The sequence below is a fragment of the Pocillopora verrucosa genome, chromosome 4 (assembly GCF_036669915.1).
Source record: "Pocillopora verrucosa isolate sample1 chromosome 4, ASM3666991v2, whole genome shotgun sequence".
NCBI lineage: Eukaryota > Metazoa > Cnidaria > Anthozoa > Scleractinia > Pocilloporidae > Pocillopora > Pocillopora verrucosa.
In genome coordinates this window covers 3,249,471-3,268,490 of record NC_089315.1, presented here as the reverse complement: position 1 = coordinate 3,268,490, position 19,020 = coordinate 3,249,471, and the positions used below count along the sequence as shown (strand labels likewise).

General features: G+C 36.3%; 3 protein-coding genes across 4 annotated transcripts; 1 reads left to right on the top strand and 2 right to left on the bottom strand.

Annotated features, from left to right (window-relative positions):
• Positions 1-313: 313 nt before the first annotated feature.
• Positions 314-5,039, bottom strand: LOC131790144 (fructose-1,6-bisphosphatase 1-like). The gene is made up of 7 exons (XM_066164729.1): positions 4,911-5,039; positions 4,394-4,571; positions 3,268-3,523; positions 2,450-2,590; positions 2,002-2,142; positions 1,483-1,602; positions 314-1,064 (listed from the first exon to the last, which is right to left on the bottom strand). The coding sequence occupies exons 2-7, from the start codon at positions 4,555-4,557 to the stop codon at positions 885-887; spliced, it is 1,002 nt and encodes a 333-aa protein (XP_066020826.1). The 5' UTR covers positions 4,558-4,571; positions 4,911-5,039; the 3' UTR covers positions 314-884.
• LOC131790148 (alpha-aminoadipic semialdehyde dehydrogenase-like) lies at positions 5,040-14,481 on the top strand. 2 transcript variants are annotated; one of them, XM_066164728.1, is made up of 21 exons: positions 5,040-5,072; positions 5,160-5,267; positions 5,347-5,400; positions 5,917-5,982; positions 7,160-7,240; positions 7,956-8,079; positions 8,353-8,485; positions 8,636-8,680; positions 9,040-9,117; positions 9,233-9,290; positions 9,561-9,600; positions 9,822-9,863; positions 10,474-10,568; positions 10,974-11,058; positions 11,665-11,744; positions 12,158-12,184; positions 12,481-12,597; positions 12,738-12,835; positions 13,209-13,282; positions 13,426-13,501; positions 13,893-14,481. In XM_066164728.1, the coding sequence occupies exons 1-21, from the start codon at positions 5,067-5,069 to the stop codon at positions 13,945-13,947; spliced, it is 1,542 nt and encodes a 513-aa protein (XP_066020825.1). In that variant the 5' UTR covers positions 5,040-5,066; the 3' UTR covers positions 13,948-14,481. The 2 variants fall into 2 exon arrangements, with proteins under 2 accessions (XP_066020825.1, XP_058963307.1); XM_059107324.2 differs by having other exon boundaries at positions 5,060-5,267.
• LOC131790147 (integrator complex subunit 14-like) lies at positions 14,473-18,015 on the bottom strand. The gene is made up of 4 exons (XM_059107323.2): positions 16,947-18,015; positions 16,390-16,657; positions 15,893-15,958; positions 14,473-15,476 (listed from the first exon to the last, which is right to left on the bottom strand). The coding sequence occupies exons 1-4, from the start codon at positions 17,927-17,929 to the stop codon at positions 15,282-15,284; spliced, it is 1,512 nt and encodes a 503-aa protein (XP_058963306.2). The 5' UTR covers positions 17,930-18,015; the 3' UTR covers positions 14,473-15,281.
• Positions 18,016-19,020: the final 1,005 nt, after the last annotated feature.

The following is a 19,020-nucleotide window of genomic DNA, read 5'->3' as shown; positions in this document are numbered from 1 at the left end:
AGTGCAAGCTAATGTAGTGTAAGCATCATGTAAGAAGTAAGTATAGTGTAAGTATAATATATAGAAAAAATAAAATAAATGAATAAAATTTTAAAAAAGTAACTCGTACTTTCCTTTTCCTTTCTTTGTCTCTTTTTTAGTATTTTTGGCAAGGTAAGGATTTATTATTAATTTTGTGCTGTTAACTGTGAACGGAAACATGAGAGCTCTGACAAAAATGGAATGATAAGAGCAAGTGCAACAATAACAATAAATATAATTCATAGCCATAATGACGATGATGATAATGATAATAATAATGATAAAAAGAACATACAGTTGAAGCGTTTTTATTACTAGATATTGCTTCTCTAGAATGATCCCTACATTTCTCAGTTTCTCTTCCCACTAGCCTGTTTGGCAACACCTCATTCGTTCAATACAAAAGCTCCTCTAAATAATCTGTTGTCCAGAAATTTTCCTATTTCTGGATTCAGCACAATTGAGACAGTTTTACTTTTTTGAACTGCTAACTTAAATGATGAGTTGTGTTTTTATTTAAAAAAGGTTCTTGGTTTCACACATATGCCACCCCCAAAAGCAAAGATAATCAGGCATATTCGCTAAGTAAGCATTTATTTACAAACAGTCAACACAACCCTATGCTGCCATGGTTATAGATAAAAAATAACCCTCTTTTTATTAGCACTGTTAAATAACAAATATAAAGCACTCTAATAGCCTACAAATAGTTTGAATAACCTTCACCACTTTAGTCTGCTGCCTAACTACTAACACTACAGAAAAAAAGTCATGAAATAATGCCTGAAGTACTGCTAACAGTAACTGCGTTAAAATCATGTTACTCTTCATTTCTCATGAAAGACAATGTAAGAAATTGGGCACTATGCTGAATTAAACTTGAGGAAATCTTTAACATCTTCTGCTGATCCAATGAAGATAGGGCATCTCTCATGAAGTTCCTTTGGTTTGATATCTAGGACTGGTTGTTTGCCATCTGAGGCCATTCCACCAGCTTGTTCGATGATATACGCCATTGGTGCACACTCATACAAAAGGCGCAGCTACGTATGAATAAAAAAGTGAATGGAAATAAACTGATATATCAAGAATCACAGTTATTGCTTAATAAGAGTGATCAGCATGTGATCAGCACAAAAAAAATCAATCAGAAATAATGTAGCCTTATACATCTCACCACTCTTAAATCAAGTAAATATGACATATTTCAACCAATAATGGTGATGACGATAATAAAGACAATGATAATAATTAAGAAGAATAATTATCCTACAATAATACAATGGTACTGAGAAATGATGATGATGATGACAAACATGATGATGACAATGCCAACGATCACGATGACATAGATCATCAAGATCTTACACTCTATGGTTTGTACCTCAGTCCTCAAGAACAAACAAACTTACAAACATACAGGCAAACTTCCAAATTGGAAATTTTCTTTTCAATTGATACCTTTCCTCGAGGGTTCTTCTTATTTCCAGGGTACATGAAAATTCCTCCATACACTAATGTCCTGTGCATGTCTGACACCATTGAGCCAACATATCGAGCTGCATATGGAGATTTACCATCCTACAGGTCAGATGAATGACACATATGAATAGTTTCAAAGCCATCACATTGAAATTGTAGTTTTACTTAGTTGTGGTTAAAAATTGTAAACACATAATTTCCAATATCCTTAATCCTCACATTAAGTGTTACCCATGACACAGTCTTCTATCCCAAGTTAAAGATTTTCTAGTAAAAGATCTTCCAAGATCTGCCTAGGAAACATTAACAAGAAGGTCAAAGGCCCCTATGGATCTTGGCTGTGACCTCTATTGGTACATCAAAGATATTGGAATATCCTGTGTGATTGTGAAAAAGATTTCCTCCACGCTGATAAATATTGATTGTGCAGATACTACTATCCAAGAACAAACTGGCTTTTTAATAACTGATTTCATGGAACCCTCATGTGATGCTCACCTTTGGAAATTTGATAGATTCTAAGTATTTAGTAACTCCTTCATCAAACAAACAAGCATTTCCTTCATTTATACTGTAGATAGGCTTGCCACGTGGCTTCATTTTTATGTCTGGATGTGTGAGAACAAATTCACCTATGGACTACATCAAGAAAATTAAGATCAGCTAAAACATTATGTTTAGTCAAATAATAAACATAAAATATCAATAAACATTCTACAATAAAAGAATTTATATTCCCTCTAATGTTGGAGACTGGGCCCAAAAGTAATTGGGTTTTGATTGACACTGTACATAAGTGCAGTCATGCATGTCACTTTGGAAAAAATTGTAGAGAGCCTGAATGGGACAAATTAGTTGTTGTTTATCAGATAATTCAAAATCTTTACATCTTTAGCTTATCCTTTCATGCAATAACATTTGCCTCCCTTCTATTCCATGCACTTACTGGATCAAGTGTAAATCCATTGACTCCATGTCCAGTTGTTATCACCACCATTGTTGCACTTCCAAACAGTGCATACCCTGCTGCAACAAAATTTCTTCCTGGCTGGAGAGCATCTTCTATGGTTGGTGGTCCATCATGTTCCTACAGTCAAGAGAAAAGTGATACATTTATACATTTTAAAAGAAGGCAATGTAGTCTAAATACAAAATTCTTAAATGTAAACCTCAAATCTCTTGTCAAACTGAACACTACAAAAAAGTTACAGCTAACATAATGCAATATTTATTCCTATCGGAGAAACACCTTAGCTATCAAATAATCTTTATTCTAATGGTTATCTGCACACCCTTAACCGCAGTCACATGATTATCCATATATCTATCATTGCATATTAAGTTCATCGGTATCTGATAAAACAGTTGTGCGGAGAACTTACTCTGTGCATGCATTACTCTATAATAGTATATATCAAATCCTAATACACAATGCATATCCTTGTTTACAATATCATTTTATAATTAACAGACAAGTGATAAGAATAAATAAAAATATCAATTAGGGGATACTCAGCTAATTGATGATTAAATACCAAATTATCCAAACTAACATCACAAGAATTGTATCGCAGGAAGTCATAAGAATTACTCATGAGATCTCGAGTCAAACAGTATAAACAGGGGTGTCTCCATATGCCTCATGTTTCTCTAGAAAATCTATTACTGTTTATCTTCACCTGACAATGGATGAGAGGGGAGTGTGGCTCTTTGATCAAACACGATATACATGGTGAATGAGATAATTTTCTTGAAAATAATTACCTTCCTTGAAATTCCAAAAATAGAGCCAATAGCAGCTAGACATTCAATGTTTGATGAGCCATCCAGTGGATCAAAGAAAACCATGTACTTTCCTTGCCTTTCGGTTTCCACCTCAATAACTGTTTCATCTTCTTCAGATACCAAAAGGCAGGTTGTGTAAGATGATTTCAGCATATTAACAAACAGTTCATTTGCCATCACATCTAATTTTTGCTGTTGGTCTCCAGAAACATTTGTATCACCTGCAATACCATATCTGAAACACATATCAAACCAGGAGTTTTTCTTTCAATTTACTCATTCAAGAAGTTGTGCATTTCTAATTTAGATAATAATTGGCATATTATGACTTCCTGGTTCACAGCCAGGAAAACATATCTCCTCACAAAATTCTTGCAAAATGTTGACAAACAGTCTGGGGGGGAAACAAAGGGAGGAGAAGGGGGTCCTCATCCTGTTTCATGCACAAATTAGAAAAATTCAGACATCACATTTACTTTAATTAACTAAACAGTATGTATCACGATTCAAAAGGGAAAACCTCAAACCTCAACTTGCCTTGACTTTCAAAGTGTTACATATTAATTTTGAGCTTAATCATGCCTAGAGAGTAAACTATTTGCTACCCTCAGTCAGGTCCGGCAGATCAAAACAATTGTCATAAGGACAATCTTGTGTAATTGTAATGTGTCATAAAGTCCAATTAAATTAAAATTGTCAGAAAGGTTATTCCATAGGAAATACAGAAGTCAATGAGGGAAATCCTTGAATGAACATATTCCTGTGTAGTGCAGGTAATTTGACTTGAGAAATATGAAATAAACAAAAAGAAATATTCTTAGTCGAGAGGTGATACTTGTCAGCGGCCATGCAGCCACAATCAAACGCAGCAAATTGAAGTTATTATATAAATAAAGGAAAAGTTCACCCCATTACTTAAAAATGACATAGCTTTTCATAATAATGCATGCTAAAAGGAGGTTTTTATCCAGTCTTGGTTCAAAGTCCTGACACGCTTTATTAATGAACCTTGATTGTAAAGCAAATATCAGTAACTTGCTAATGAGGTCTATTAAAATCTCGAAAATTTGCATAGAATCGCATATCTGTTGAGTCACGGACTTACAATTGAGCAATCCCGGCCTTTCTTACTGCTGAAGATACTGCTTTGATAGCACAACAGATTGCATTTAACAACTGAGTGAGATCTCCACTGGCCCCAGGAATCTTTCGCTGCTCGTTCAAAACAAACCTAGTGAGGGTCATGCAATTTGTATCTATGTCACCCATGTTGACTCCAGTATCTGAAGTGGAAAACAAATTATTATCATTAGAAAACAGTTTACAGTGGCGAAAAGTATATTTATATTGTTAGCAGTTTTACGATAACAAAATGATATCATTTTCCCCCCGTCTACTGACGCTGAAACACTTCAGGCAATTAAATGCGGTGCGGAAATACATTTGAAATATTTCAAGTTTCGTGGATTGCCAGTTTCACCGCAAGAACTATTTGGTAGAACTAAAACTATAGTTCGAGCAAGTCAGAAATGTCACGATTACTGCAGAAATTAGAATAGCATTTCCTCAATAACCTGAAGATGCACTATTTAGGAATGAATTCTCGTAGAATTTGTTCGTACCTTATTCGCGGACTTTACCTTTGTTCGACTACTCGACCCCTGTGAAATTGACGTGGCTTCGAATCAACTAGCCGAGCGAGTAGAAGAAACTGGGTACGATCACGCCTTCTTTACGCCCCCAAAAATCACGTGGGGTCTTTTCAGCTGGGATTCAAAATGGCGGTACGGGTGCTTCGACTGGTTCCTAAAAGTTTAGCGTTTCGTTCCATCTATTTAGGCTTAAGTAAGGCTTCTTTCTGCTCTGCACAGGAAGGAAATTTGTTGATTGAAGAAGAAAAGTACGCCTGGTTGAAGGATCTGGGACTCAAAGCTGAAAATGATGGTGTTTATAATGGTTCTTGGGGCGCAAGAGGAGAGGTACATCAAATTAATACGGGGATGCAATATTTGTGTCACACAACGATTGCTGATTCGTATTATTTTTCTTCACTTGTAGACTGTAACGTCTGTGTGTCCTTCTAATGGACGACCGATTGCAAGAGTTCGTCAAGTAAGTTTTGTTTTCCGTTGTAAATCGTGTACAATTTCTTTTAAGGTCAGCTGAACAGGTTGTGTGAGCTTATGTACTAAAACTCATTTGCACGTGGCATTTATGACGTTTATGGCATGATCAGTGTATGATCACCGATCTAACTCGGGTAGAATCACGTAGGTCATAAGACTCATCAGATTTCCCCTTAAAAAAAAAGCAAACTAGCAAATAAAGGAACCGTGTTAAACTCGATCTTTTTGCGATCAATTAAAGTCGGTATCATTTTTCTCGTAAATAACAGCAGTTCAATGAAAGAAAAAAAAAAGACAAAAATATATGTGCTCTGAGTGAATATGGGACTGGGTTCCAATGATCAAAATTGTTTGGGCTTGGTGAACCCCAGCACAGTAAGAAACATATAGGGTTTACTCTGATCAAATAACAGCAGTGCAATGAAAGAAAAAAAAGAGGACAAAAATATAGATTGGAGGGCTGTAATTATATCATTCTTCTCCTAAATGATTGTATTTTTAGGGTTCATTAGAAGATTACAATGATTCGGTGAAGCTCGCTAAGGATGCCTGGAAGTCATGGGCCATGGTATTATTTAAGTAACTTTTTTTTTAGGTTTATTACTTTTGAATTTTATTGTAAATGTTATTTGTCTCGATGAATGTAACAGGAGTGATAATTAATTAAGATTAATATGCTCTGAGTGAATAAGGGACTGGGTTCTAACGATGAAAATTGGTTAGGCTTGACTGCTTGGAAAAGTTAACCTCAGCACATTAAGAAAATCTAACCTAAGGGTTTACTCTGATCCTGGAATTTGTGCCCTAACCCTTTAACTCCCAAGATCTAATCCTAAATTCCTCCTCGAGCTGCTACACATTTCCTTGTAAATTGCAGGTAATTTAGTGTTAACAACTGGGTTGAAAACGTAAATTAGCCACCATAAAGGGTAAAAGGTTTATGCTTTTTTACCCTTTACGGTGGCTAATTTACGTTTTCAACCCAGTTGTTAACACTAAATTACCTGCTATACTCTCCCACTGACGTAGCACCACAGTTTCTTTAGAAACTTACCCCTTTATCCTTGTAAATTGGTTATGAGAATTTGGTGTTAGATCAAAGTACAACTTCAACCTGATAAGTTTGAGTATTATCATTACCAGTTTTCTGGATAATGTGTGGAAATTACAGGAAGAAATTACAGGTTATCACCTCTGGGAGTTAAAGGTTAACCCTTTAAATCCCAGATCAAATTTGTCTTTCTCCTTACTGTCAACCATACAGTTCTTACAGTGTCAGTTCAGAGAATTTAGTATTGGATCAACTAATTATCCCCAAATTAATATTTTTCTTTATTCTCATCACTTATCTGGCTGATGTTGTATTGTTACTGTAAGGAGAAATTCTGTCTTGGTCACTTATGGGAGTTAAAGGTTAAAGGAGAAAAACAAAAGTGCAGGCATTCTAAAAACCTTGGTCAAAAAAGATAGCTTGGAGTGGTAAGAGGACTGGGATGGATTGAACACCTGTACTGACAGTGATAGTTTGAAGAACTGTAAGCAGCATCATCTAGTAAAACTTTGTCTTCTTTTGTTAGTGGAAAATGTAGTTTTTAAAATGGATCAAATTTTAAGGTAATTTCCTCAAATATAATTTTAGGTTGTGTATTGTGCAACTTAAAATAGACTGAAATTGTTATGATAGTTATGAATATGATATTCGATAATGGACATAATGAATGTTTTATCATGACTGGTTGAAATAGACACCTGCTCCAAAACGGGGAGAAATTGTTCGTCAGATTGGCCAGGCACTGAGAGGTAACTTGGAAAACCTTGGAAAACTGGTGAGTTGAATGAGGTAACAAGGGTGTTTTCCTCTCATGGAGATTGATTTCAGCTGTAAGGTGTTAACTCCCATTTAATCCTATAAGATGTGGCAAAGAAAAAATTATCAGTGTATGCATGTATCTGACCCCAGATTAAAAGGTCCTGCTTTGGCTTACTGAGGTGTGTTCTCTAGAAATTAAATCTATTCTCACATTACCTCTCTGTGGTAGCATGAATGACTGCAATGGCACACCTGTTTAGGAAACCTGACAAACTTCTTTGGGCTATCATGATGTAGCTTGCCAAGTGTGATTTTGGCAAGCAAGTTCTCAGTAATTTCTGGTTGAAAATTATAGCTGCATTCCTTGATTTTCACTGCAGTGGTAATGTTGGAGAGTGAACAAAATTTTTACCAAGGGAGTGATTGACGGTCAAAATAAAGGAGAGGAGAGGGGTGGGGGCAATAGAAACCATAGAGCAACAATTGACGAAGAGAAATGAATATGTTCTTAATAATGTAATGCTATTGGAAATCCCTCTTTGGAGATCTTAATGCAAAAGTGCATGAATTATCTTTTACTTTTTTTTGAAAAAAACTTGCTATAAAACTTATTTAGATAGCAGCATTATAGATTGACTGTGTTAAGTTTAAAACTGTGCTGATAGCTTCTGGTAGTTTAAAACAAAATTGTGTTTTATACAAACCAATACTGTTATGAATTCATGTCTCAGGTTGCTCTTGAAGTTGGCAAGATTAAACCAGAAGGTATTGGTGAAGTTCAGGAGTATGTTGACATCTGTGATTATGCTGTTGGTCTCTCAAGGATGATCGATGGAAAAGTTCTTCCTTCGGAACGTAAGATTTGTCATTCACTAACTTCACCGTGATGCAGTTCAATCTTAATTTGTATAGCTATGGATAGCTTTTGAGAGAAGGTAGACCAGTTGGTCTTTTTAAAAAGCACAGCAAAACAGTTGAAGTCAGGTTAATTTAGAACAAGTCTTGTGTTCTAACAATGCAGCTGTTTATTACTACTGGTAGATTGCTTCGTGATTGCTTTGTAGCTTGCGTATTATCTCTTCATTATCACTTTAAGTTAATTTGATTTCCTGCATTGTATTGTGTCAGGTCCTGGTCACACACTACTTGAGCAGTGGAATCCAGTTGGCTTGGTAGGAATCATTACAGCATTTAATTTTCCTGTGGCTGTTTTTGGCTGGAACAGCAGTATCAGTATGGTGTGCGGAAATGTCAATCTTTGGTAGGGATCTCAAGAAATATAATTCTGTTTTAGCCTTTTTTTTTCATTTATTTAGAATTTCTTCTGTTTTAAAGGAATATCATGTACTAAATGTGTGATATTAATTGAGTGTTTTTTAAAATTGTTCCCAATTATTGTTTTGTCCTACAGGAAGGGTGCCCCATCAACTCCCCTGACAAGTGTTGCTGTTACAAAGTAAGTGAGTTTTAAGCAAATGGCTCTTAAAAATGAGTCTTAAAAAATAAATAATCTTTCTGTACGAGTCTTACAGTCATCCTTAGTTTGTTCCTGGACTGTCTTTTGTTTTCAAGGTCTCAGGATGTCATAGGCTTACAGTGAGGGTAGAGTTCTGACAATTGTGTGAAGCCTCTCATCAAAAAATTCAAACCCCTTAATTTTCTTGCCACCCACATTAAATCACAAATATTTCAGTCATAGAACATTATAAATAATAATTGAACAATATGTTCAAGGAAAGTGAGAGTTTTAAAATAATTTTAAGTGGAAGTTTTCTGAAGAAATTGTTGTGTTAAGGACTGTCTCTTTCTCCTCAGGATTGTTAGTGAGGTGTTGGCTCAGAACTCGGTTCCTGGAGCTGTTTGCTCCCTTGTCTGTGGTGGAGCAGACATTGGGTAAGAAATAGTGAATGTTCTCATATTTTTCTCCTTCATTTGTTGTTGGAATGTCTACTGAAAGGAATTCAGAATGCAGTTCTGTTATTGAAAATAAAAATTTCTTTCATTTCAGGCAAGCTATGGCTGAGGATGAGAGGGTAGACTTGGTATCTTTTACAGGAAGTACACCGGTAAAATTTATCTGCTGTGTCCCTAATTATTTCATGTCTGTTATTAGAGACAGGTGATGTTAGTAGCATACTAGAAAACAAAATGGTCAAAGCTGCAAACTATTCATTCATCTTTTACTTGATATTTATGACTTAAGCGTTTTTTTTCATGTGCTGAACCAACACAGTCTGTTGAAGTTTGATAAATCTGCACACTAGACATTCTTCACAACACTGTTTAGGTGAAAGAAACTTCAGATTTAGGTGTGACACAAACTTTGTTTTTCCAAGGTTGGGCAGAAGGTTGGCACAACAGTACAAAACAGATTTGGTAAGTTTTACATGTGGGTGTCATTGTTTGTATCACTCACCTTGAAGGTAGATAGGGCAGCAATATTGATTAAGACAAAATAATCTTGCTGGTAATTTTATTTATTTCCAGGGGCTTATTTTTGAGGATGCATTGTGCACAATTTGTACCACATAATTGCAAAATAACATTTTTAATTATCTTCTTTTAATGACATTGCATTTTAATTATTTGTTTATCAGGGAGAAAAATTTTGGAACTTGGGGGAAACAATGCCATCATTGGTAAGTTTATAGTTAGGGGTTTGCTGACATGGAAAGATCTTTTTGTCAGAAATAATACCAAGAATTTTTGTTTTTCTCAACATTTATTTGATTTGGATTATTGCTTGGCAGACTCTTTTTGTGTTCCTTTTTTTTAATTGAAAAGGATCATCTTTTGAAAAACGTAGGTTAATAACTATTGTTATATACCAAAATTTTCACTCAACAAATTGAGCCCTGTGATTGGTTGATTCTTGGTCCTGTGCCTCTGATCAAATGCAAATGTATCCATACCGGGATACAATTGCACAGTTGTTGCCTGCAGGCCAAATACAACAGCACATGATTGCCATATAGTTGTTTAAGGGAAAGTCTAAATATATAACCGAAGCTCTCAGGAAACTAGTTAATTTTGTTTTCCCTCAAGTCCTGATGTTTCCCTCGACTTTGTCTCGTAAAACATCAGGACTCTCAGGAAAACAAAACTGTCTCTCTTGGGACAATACATTAAGTGTATGTTACTTGTTGAGTTAGAAACAAAAAAATATATTTTTAGGATAATCAAGAATCAAGAGTATTCATACTCTGTTTGTTTGCTTTTGAATGCCTAGTTTTGTCTTTTTTCTTCAAGTGATGGATGATGCAGATTTAAACCTTGCCATTCCATCAGTTTTGTTTGCATCAGTTGGCACTGCTGGCCAGAGATGTACCACAACAAGAAGACTGGTTTGTGACAATGATTTACAATCATATCTTTTCACTGAGATAGATACTGTCAGTAACTATTTCTCAGACAGGTGTGCCAGAGGAGGCCTGAATTAAAAATTCAGGGTTTGTTGAGTCACAAATTGGCATCAAGGCATGGAAGCTGTGCAGATGCAAGTTTTCATGATAAAGGTTTCAAGAACATGTGAAATTTGTTAAGAAAGTGAAACAATTGTATGAAGACTGCCCCTGAATGCCTGAGTACATGGAGATATCATATCTCCTTCTTGAATCCTTTGTTGGGCTTCCAGTGAGGCAGTTCATAAAAATGATTAGTTTAGAGTGGCTGTTTCTAGACAGAGAATGCAAGATGCTGTTTTGTTAATTACTATGATGAAAATAATTATTTAAGTTTATTGTTTGCAGACAGTTCATGAAGATATTCATGATGATGTTGTAGAGCGTTTAAAGAAGGCCTATGCTCAGGTCAGAATTGGTGATCCTTTAGAAGGTAAGTGATTTGATAAAAAAAAAAATATATAATTATATATATAAAGCACCCTTTTTTTTGCACTGTAGTGAGTCTGAGGAGGACCTTTATATAAACAGCAAAGAGCAAGAGTAGAGGAACTCTGATTTTGCTTCCCTTGAGTATCATTCATAAGTTCTACTATCATAATGGAAAAAAGTAAAACATCTCTTGTTGGTAGTGGTTGCAGATACTTGAGGGTAAATAATGGCTGAAAGGAGATGGCAAATTTTCTGAAAATGTCATGTTTACTGGTAATCACTCTTTAAGTTACAATCGGAGCAGCATGTTGTCAAAGAAAGTGGTTCAGATAGTGACCAACATTTAAAAATAAACCCTTACAGCTGCAACTTCACAATTTTAGGTTGCAGTTTAATAATTATACAATCTTAGTCCTCTCAAGGCCAGTCCAAGGCTGATTTCCTTGCAGTGGTTATATTTGAGATGAAGAGTGAGACTGAATGCTTTGTGAGTGGTTATTAGACTTAGTACTAATCTCTAGTATGCAGTTAGATTTCCAGTATTATCCACTCAGTTCATCAACCAGTTATTAATAAATGGCAATCTTTTAATTTCTTCTTAAAACAGCGGACACTCTGTATGGCCCAGTTCACTCTGAAATGGCAGTGGATATTTACAAGAGGGCTGTGGATGATGCTCAGAAGCAGGTCTGTTGATATTTGCTGAGTAGCCCAGATATATATCTTAGATGTTTTGGTGTGCAGTATCATAGAGTATTTTTATGAGTTGTGCAGTATTTTTATGAACCTGTAGCTATAGGGCAAGTCAAAATACAAACAGAGTTAATAATTTTGTTTTTCTAAGAGCTTAACTCTCTTTAGGAATCTAACTTCAGATGTGTGGATTACTGCTGCAATTTTATACCGCTGTGCTTCAAATAACTTGCTGGTTCATATTACACCACAAGCAAGTATCAGCAATGTTGTGGGTCATACATGTGGGTGTTATGTGGATGTCTAGAATGGGAAGGATTGTTGATTTTTAATTAATTAATAAAAACAGTTTTGGAAAATGGGATATAAAAGGTAGAGTCATTTTTCTATTTTTCTATTTTGTGCAGGGAGGAAATATTGTGTATGGTGGAAAGGTAGGAATGGTTACTTCTGGCATAATGTTAATGAGCTTACATGTTAGCCAATAGAGGCTATCTGAGAAACTGGAGAACCATTGCCAATATTAGCCAGAATGATATCATCTAATCAAAACAATATCAGCTGCTTAAGTTGCTTGAAAATCTTGGGTTCATGATACCAATTAATTTTTTAGTAAGGTTTTGAATTGTATAAGTACTAGCAGTAAGTAATTTTTATTAGCCATAAAAGTGTTGGTAAATTCAGTTAAAAACTATTTTGTATTTCTTTTTGCTTATGTTTTCTCACACAGGTGTTAGAAAAGCCCGGTTTCTATGTGGAGCCCACAATTGTGACTGGTTTGGCCCATGATGCAGAGATTGTGCAAAGGGAATCCTTTGTTCCAGTTCTGTATGTTGTCAAGTGCAAGGTAGAGGATTATTTGAGCAGACCAAACTGTAACTACACATTCATCAGTAGATTTGCAATTTAGTAATTGTGATTTCTCCTCAGTCATAATACTGATGAGTGTCTTCAGAATGGTAATATATGTTTAATTTCAATTTTCAGAGCTTTGAAGAGGCTGTTGGCTATAACAATGAAGTCAAGCAAGGCCTGTCCAGTAGTATTTTCACAAAAGACATTGGAAAGGTGTTCAACTGGATGGGGTAATTATTAACTGAAAGTCAGTCATAATTACCATTCTTAAAGTCAGGGTATCCAAGTATCTAGTGCATTTCCAAGAATGCTCATGCAGAAAAAATTTTCTTGGATAACAGACTGATTTACTAAAAATTTGGACTTAAAAGTTCCTGTCAATTTTTGCAAACTAGTCATTCTGTTCACTCAGCAATTTTTTTTACAATAAAAAAATAAACAATCTAGCATTCATTTAAAGGAATTGTGGAGTCCTCAAGTTCACTTTGGAATTCCTTAGCACAGTTAAGTTTGGTTAAGCTGGTGATTATAAATAGGTACAGTTTGTTCCTGACTACTGTTATCTGCCCAAACCAAACCTTATTTTGCTTCTAAAATCACCAGGCCCCTAGGATCTGACTGTGGTATTGTCAATGTCAATATTCCTACAAGTGGTGCAGAGATTGGAGGTGCATTTGGTAAGTACAATGGGTGTGGTTGACAGAAAATCAGGTTTTGCTAGAAAGTTGCTGATTAGAAATGTGCTCAGTTGAATTTGGGGTAGACATAACTTTTCAAATTATTTGGGTTTCATTCATTTATCTTGTATATTGATTGACAGGTGGTGAGAAACACACTGGTGGAGGTCGTGAGTCTGGAAGTGACGCTTGGAAAGCCTACATGAGGAGGTCAACATGGTAAATAAGTTATTTGTCATTTACAAATTTCCAAGCAAGGGTAATGATTTAAAGAGAGAGGGTTCAATTCACTTTGTCACAAGTGTCAAACATTGAAAAAATTTGAACCCCACATGAAGAACCAAACCCCAGATTTAGACCTTTGTATTTATGACTTGATGCTCTATAACTGAGCTACAGTACACTTGATGGTATTAGCTAGGCCATGTACTATGTTAAGATGTGACAAGTGTCCTTCATACTGCTGGGATTAGCAATATCCAAAGCCTTCTGTGTCTAGAATACGAAAGATGGTAAATTTTGAGTGTGGTCATTGAGAAATGAAATATCTTAGACCATTACAAGTGTGTGATTTACCACTGACGAAAAAAATTGTTTCTCTCTTTTTCAGTACAATAAACTTCAGCAAAGAGCTTCCCCTTGCACAAGGTATCAAGTTTGGTTGAAGAAAACAGCAGTAGCTCCTAATACATTTCCAAGAAAAACAAGAAGAAAGGATCACCAAAAAAGACCAAAGCAGGTTTACACAGTTGGCCATGAGCAAGGAAAAAGAACTTGTTTTGATGACTTAAGTGTGCTTAACTCAGTTATGAAGAACTGAAAGTGTAGATTTAAAAAAAGCGCTGGCCCTAGTTGTTGGAGAAGTGTCAGGTGATACTTTCCACATTATAATATCATCTGAAACAGCTGGGATTTCATAAAAAAAAACATGAAAAAGTTTATTGTACCAACAGTAGGTGCCATTTGTTGTAATCCATGATGTAAGTAGAATTGCAGGGCATATATATAATATGCACTTTTTCAAATAATCTCCTTAAACATAATGTTAAACTGTAAGTTTGTACTATTGTGGACCTGTCTAAAGTTAGTCAGAGTGGTTTCAATAAAATCTCAGGTTTCATCGAGTTAAAGAGTGCCCAGTAAATGTAACTTGTCAAGTTGTTGATGACAATAAAATTTAACACACTTGAACTGTCCAACCTTGATTTTAATTCATGCTATTAATGCTGTTTATAGTGAACAAAGATAAGTTGATGACGTTTCATACCATAGCTGATGTACACCGAAAGCACTTTCAACCATGTTCAGCCATTGTTCTTTGGCTATCCTTCTGCTATTTTGCAGAGATTCAAATGATGATAATTGACTTTTAACAACTGTATCACTAAGTGAAGGTTGGGTGCTTGAAATTTCCAGGAGCTTTCACTATTGGCAGCCAGCTCCTGGATTGAGACTTCTCCCATGGCTGGAAAATCCTGGCAACCCAGCGTGGGGCCCCCACACAGGAAAGGGAATCAGGTGCCCATCACACTGAATAAACAGTGGAAAGAGGGAGGGAAAGGGTGGGGAAAACTGCCTGGATGATGAGCTGCCACTCCTCTCAAAGCTGCAAGTTCACACTCAATGAAAGTACATGCAGGAACTTCTCAAGCAGAGACTACTAGAGAATGCTGATTCTCTTTCTTGTTCACTCCATTAAACTGCATTTAATTGCATTTAATACCTGTTATAATAGCCCTCTTCATCAAGGGTACTGTAGATGTAAGTTATGGTCAGCAAACAAACTGTTTGCTGTGACTAAAACAAAAAAAGATGGCAGCAGTTGTCCACTCATAAACAGTACTGTTACTTAGCTATGAACCAACCATTGCATACATCTGTACATAGAAAGTACACCTGATCTGTTCTTAACTCTGCCTCAGACTGTTCTAATTAAGTTATATCTGTGTCAGAAAAACTAAAAAGCTGTTTACATCAGACAAATTAACCAACAGCAGGTTTAATCTTGAGCTGGAGTGATAGGCTTGTTTAAATCCAAACTTGGAGCACTTCTAAGACTTTGTGAGGCATGTCGTAACTGGCGAGCTACCTCATCAGTTGCCTTGTGACATTCTTTGTCTAACATACTCGCCAGTACATCTAGAAGACCCAAGTAACTATAACACAAGGCAGCACGGCGCAGTCTGTTTAGTTCCTAAAAAAGTGATGGGGAAGGAAATTGAATACGTACATGTACCAGAATGTAGATATGCTGTAAACTCTTGCCAAATGGATGTGACATCTTGGTTTAGGAATATTTTGCTACTCAATTTACTACTGCAAATGCACGGGGTAAAATAGTTTAACAGATGAAACAAGATGAATTCCTTTGCAATAGTGTTCATAGTTTAGCAATGGGAATGGTATTGTAGTTTTGACTTTTAACCTCTGGACTTTTACAGTAATCAACCAAATAATGATCTTCTATATTTTATCAAATTCATTCATATTTTAATATTACAGTAAACATTTTTTAGATTGGTGACCTGCAGCAAATTTTTTAGGAAAAATTTTGAAACGAAACCACGGTTTAACCTGATACAACTTTCACAAACTTAATGTCACTGTTACCTTATAAAATTGGCCTTGCTTTTCAGGAAGTCTTTTTGCATACCGCAACAGCTTTTGGACATCAGACTGAAAGTTAACACAAAAAACTAACTGTCAAAGCTAATTTTCAGATACTGGGAAAATCAAACACAATTGATGATTTCACTGAGCTACTTATCATATCCTAGATTTTGCTCAAATATCAGCAAATCTTTTCACATATGTCCAAGATTTCCTGGATATACAATTGCTGGAACTACTCCAAATAACTGAGGTTTTTCCCTGAGTAAAGCCATATCACTGATAATATCAAATATTAAGGATACCAAAAAAGTGGAAATGCCGCTGATTCCTCAGATTGCAGACCTCTACAATTTCAAGTCTTCATTTGCCTGAAAAATCTGGGACAATTAGGAACACTTACATCCATACAGATACAATCTGGTTGTCCTTAATTATTTTTGTCTTCATTGGCCAAGCCATCTCTTTCTACAAACCAGCTGCCACATCTCCCATACCTGTAATCCACTTGGTTTGATCCAGACAACATTGGCTTGTGAATTGTAGCTTCTCCTCTGACTTGGCAAAACTGGAAAGGGTGTTGTCTCAGATTCATCATTGTCTGAAGTCTGATATGGATTGGAGTCGAGTTCTGCGGCTGGACCAAGTTTCTGCATATTACCAAGCCATGAGATGTTGTTTTCACCCGGAAAGAATGTTGTGAGAACAAGATTGGATTTCTTTTTGCTGTCTGCCCAAGAATGAAGCATTCCAAACCAGTCAGAGCTAGGAAATACACAAGCAATTATAATATTAACTACATGTATACACTACATAAGACCTTCAAGGTGAAAGGTCAGTCTTCTGATAACAAGTGTGTTCTCATATGTACATAGAAAAGATAACAGCATTTCTTTAAAGATCCTATGTTATACCAGGTATAAAAACCGAAAAAAAAAAAAAAAAACCACCCAAACAAAGAAAAACATGCAAAATTACAGAATGTAATTTACTGAAGTGTCACAAACATAAACATAGAAAACCTGCATCACCTAGATGTTCAAATCATACTCACTCTAACATGACAATAGCCACCATTTTCTCTACTTTCAAACTTCCATGTAGAAGTACACAGAAGGAAGGAGTTTTACCGTCCTCATCAGTGTCTCTAACAGTCTCCTTTCCTCCTTCTTTATCCTTGCTATCTGCGGATGATGTTGGAACTGGAATCACAAGATGACGAGATATATGTGGTGGGCTTCCAGCATCCACAACGTCGAGAAAACCACATATTGACAGTTCATTTGGCATTCTCCTCGTCTTCTCTTGGCCTGTGGTTTTCTTAGATGTCTCAAGTATGCTTGTTAAATCTGGTGCCGGTGACAGTGTTATTTTGGATTGCAAATGGCCACATGACAGAGTTCCCTCGTAGCTTATGTAATGAGTTTGAGCAAGGCGCGTAAAAACATTCTGGACTGACTGGACACTGAGTGGCATATCAGGCACATAAACACTTCCTCCAGCACCTGCAGAATCACAAAGTCTTTGAAACAGCATCAGATCCCCTCCCAGTTCATTTGCTGTTGCAATGCATACAACATGTATTTTACAAGGAAACGGGATGGGAAATGGGGAAGGTTGGTCAGGATTCTCCTTTCTCTTCCCTTCTAAAAGCTCCTTGAGCGATCCCTGACCAGACCCCGTGCGGCCATCTGTAACAAGGATCACTTGACACGGCACAGAGGTGCCCCACTCCTCAATAACATGGCCGACAACACCACTAAAACCATTGTCAAAACTTGTCTTGTCGTAGACATCTACTGTTATACAACCCTGCTTTAGTGCTTGGTAATCTCTGGTAAACGGTACAACAATCTCCCATAAAGATGAAAAGGCCAACAAAGCTGAGAATTCCAACTTAAACTTGCTTGATAAGTAGTCAAAGAAAACGTGAAGTCCGCGCATAGCAAGATGACGGCGTTCTACAAACTCATCTTCAGGCGTTTGAACGCGCCGTAGCATGGAAAGTGAGACATCAAGAAGTACCACTGTTGGCATTTTGAGATTTGTGCGCGTACAGAACCAGTGAAAGAAGGCAGATGCAGGCACGTCGATGAACGATTCAATCGCTCAGACCGCCGCCATATTGAAAACTGCGAGAGCCTGGTAATAGGCACCAGATTTCACCCCGCCGTCATAGGACACCACAGGTGTGGGTACACATTTGCCATACTAATAGATTTATTTTTTAATTCAGGAATTTTGTCTCAATATATGAAGTCTATACGCTATAAAGAGAGATAAATGTTCGCCTTAAACCGGGTCAGGGTTCAGGTCTCAGCGGCATAACTCTAGCCAAACTACTCCACCCAGTCCTTCAAGGGATGATTCTGCTACCTCGGGAATACATTCTTAGCCATATCCCAGTACTAAAGAAGTTTCGTATCCACCGTTCTTTTTTAACAATTGGCACTTCTTTTAACTTCTTACCTTGGCTCGATGTGCACCGCTCTCCTGGGTTCGGTTTCCATCCCTCCTTTCCCAAACAACCAAACAGCCGTTATTCGGTATATTTCTCGGACGAAGGTCTAACGCTCGAAACGTCAGCTTCAGAAACTCTTTACAGAGACTCCTACATTTTGGCAAATTTACATTATCAACTCGCTTGATTAAGCCAAATTATCTAATTTTTTTATCAGCTGGCATAGCCGACTCTTTTTTTTTCCGGGCGCTCGATGAAAACAAAGGAGGAACTTAAAGCAGCGGAAGTTCGGTTCGGTTTTTCTCAAAATTTTATGATCCAAACTTCTTGCGGCTTAGCCGCTCCTTTTTACGGTTTCGTTCGTTCTCTCCTCCAGAAAGTTACTGCACAAATTTCGTTATCAATTTCTTCTTGTCGATTTCTCATACTAGAATTAGAACACCTCGACCTCAGACGTTAGCACGTACTTCAATTTCATTTTCTCGTAATGATTATTTTAAAAAAAAGTAATGTGATCAATTAGTAATTGATAAATAGAAATTCTGACAATTTAGTATGTAATTTATTTTAAATTAACTTAAATATAATAGGTTAAACAAGATAATTTTATTAATTATTAAATGTACGATATATCGGTACCTCGTGTCAGGAATTTTTAAAATATCAG

Bases quoted from the DNA above. Each gene is read 5' to 3' on its own strand.
- LOC131790144 (XM_066164729.1), bottom strand. From the start codon at position 4,557: ATGGGTGACATAGATACAAATTGCATGACCCTCACTAGGTTTGTTTTG. The intron at 3,524-4,393 runs GTAAGTCCGTGA...TATGTGTTTCAG, and splicing joins AAGGCCGGGATTGCTCAATT to ATATGGTATTGCAGGTGATA. The intron at 1,603-2,001 runs GTGAGCATCACA...TCTGACCTGTAG, and splicing joins AATCTATCAAATTTCCAAAG to GATGGTAAATCTCCATATGC.
- LOC131790147 (XM_059107323.2), bottom strand. From the start codon at position 17,929: ATGCCAACAGTGGTACTTCTTGATGTCTCACTTTCCATGCTACGGCGC. The intron at 15,959-16,389 runs GTATGGGAGATG...GTTAACTTTCAG, and splicing joins TCAAACCAAGTGGATTACAG to TCTGATGTCCAAAAGCTGTT. The intron at 15,477-15,892 runs GTAACAGTGACA...TCACTTTTTTAG, and splicing joins AGCAAGGCCAATTTTATAAG to GAACTAAACAGACTGCGCCG.
- LOC131790148 (XM_059107324.2), top strand. From the start codon at position 5,067: ATGGCGGTACGGGTGCTTCGACTGGTTCCTAAAAGTTTAGCGTTTCGT. The intron at 5,983-7,159 runs GTATTATTTAAG...TGGTTGAAATAG, and splicing joins CCTGGAAGTCATGGGCCATG to ACACCTGCTCCAAAACGGGG. The intron at 13,283-13,425 runs GTAAGTACAATG...ATTGATTGACAG, and splicing joins AGAGATTGGAGGTGCATTTG to GTGGTGAGAAACACACTGGT.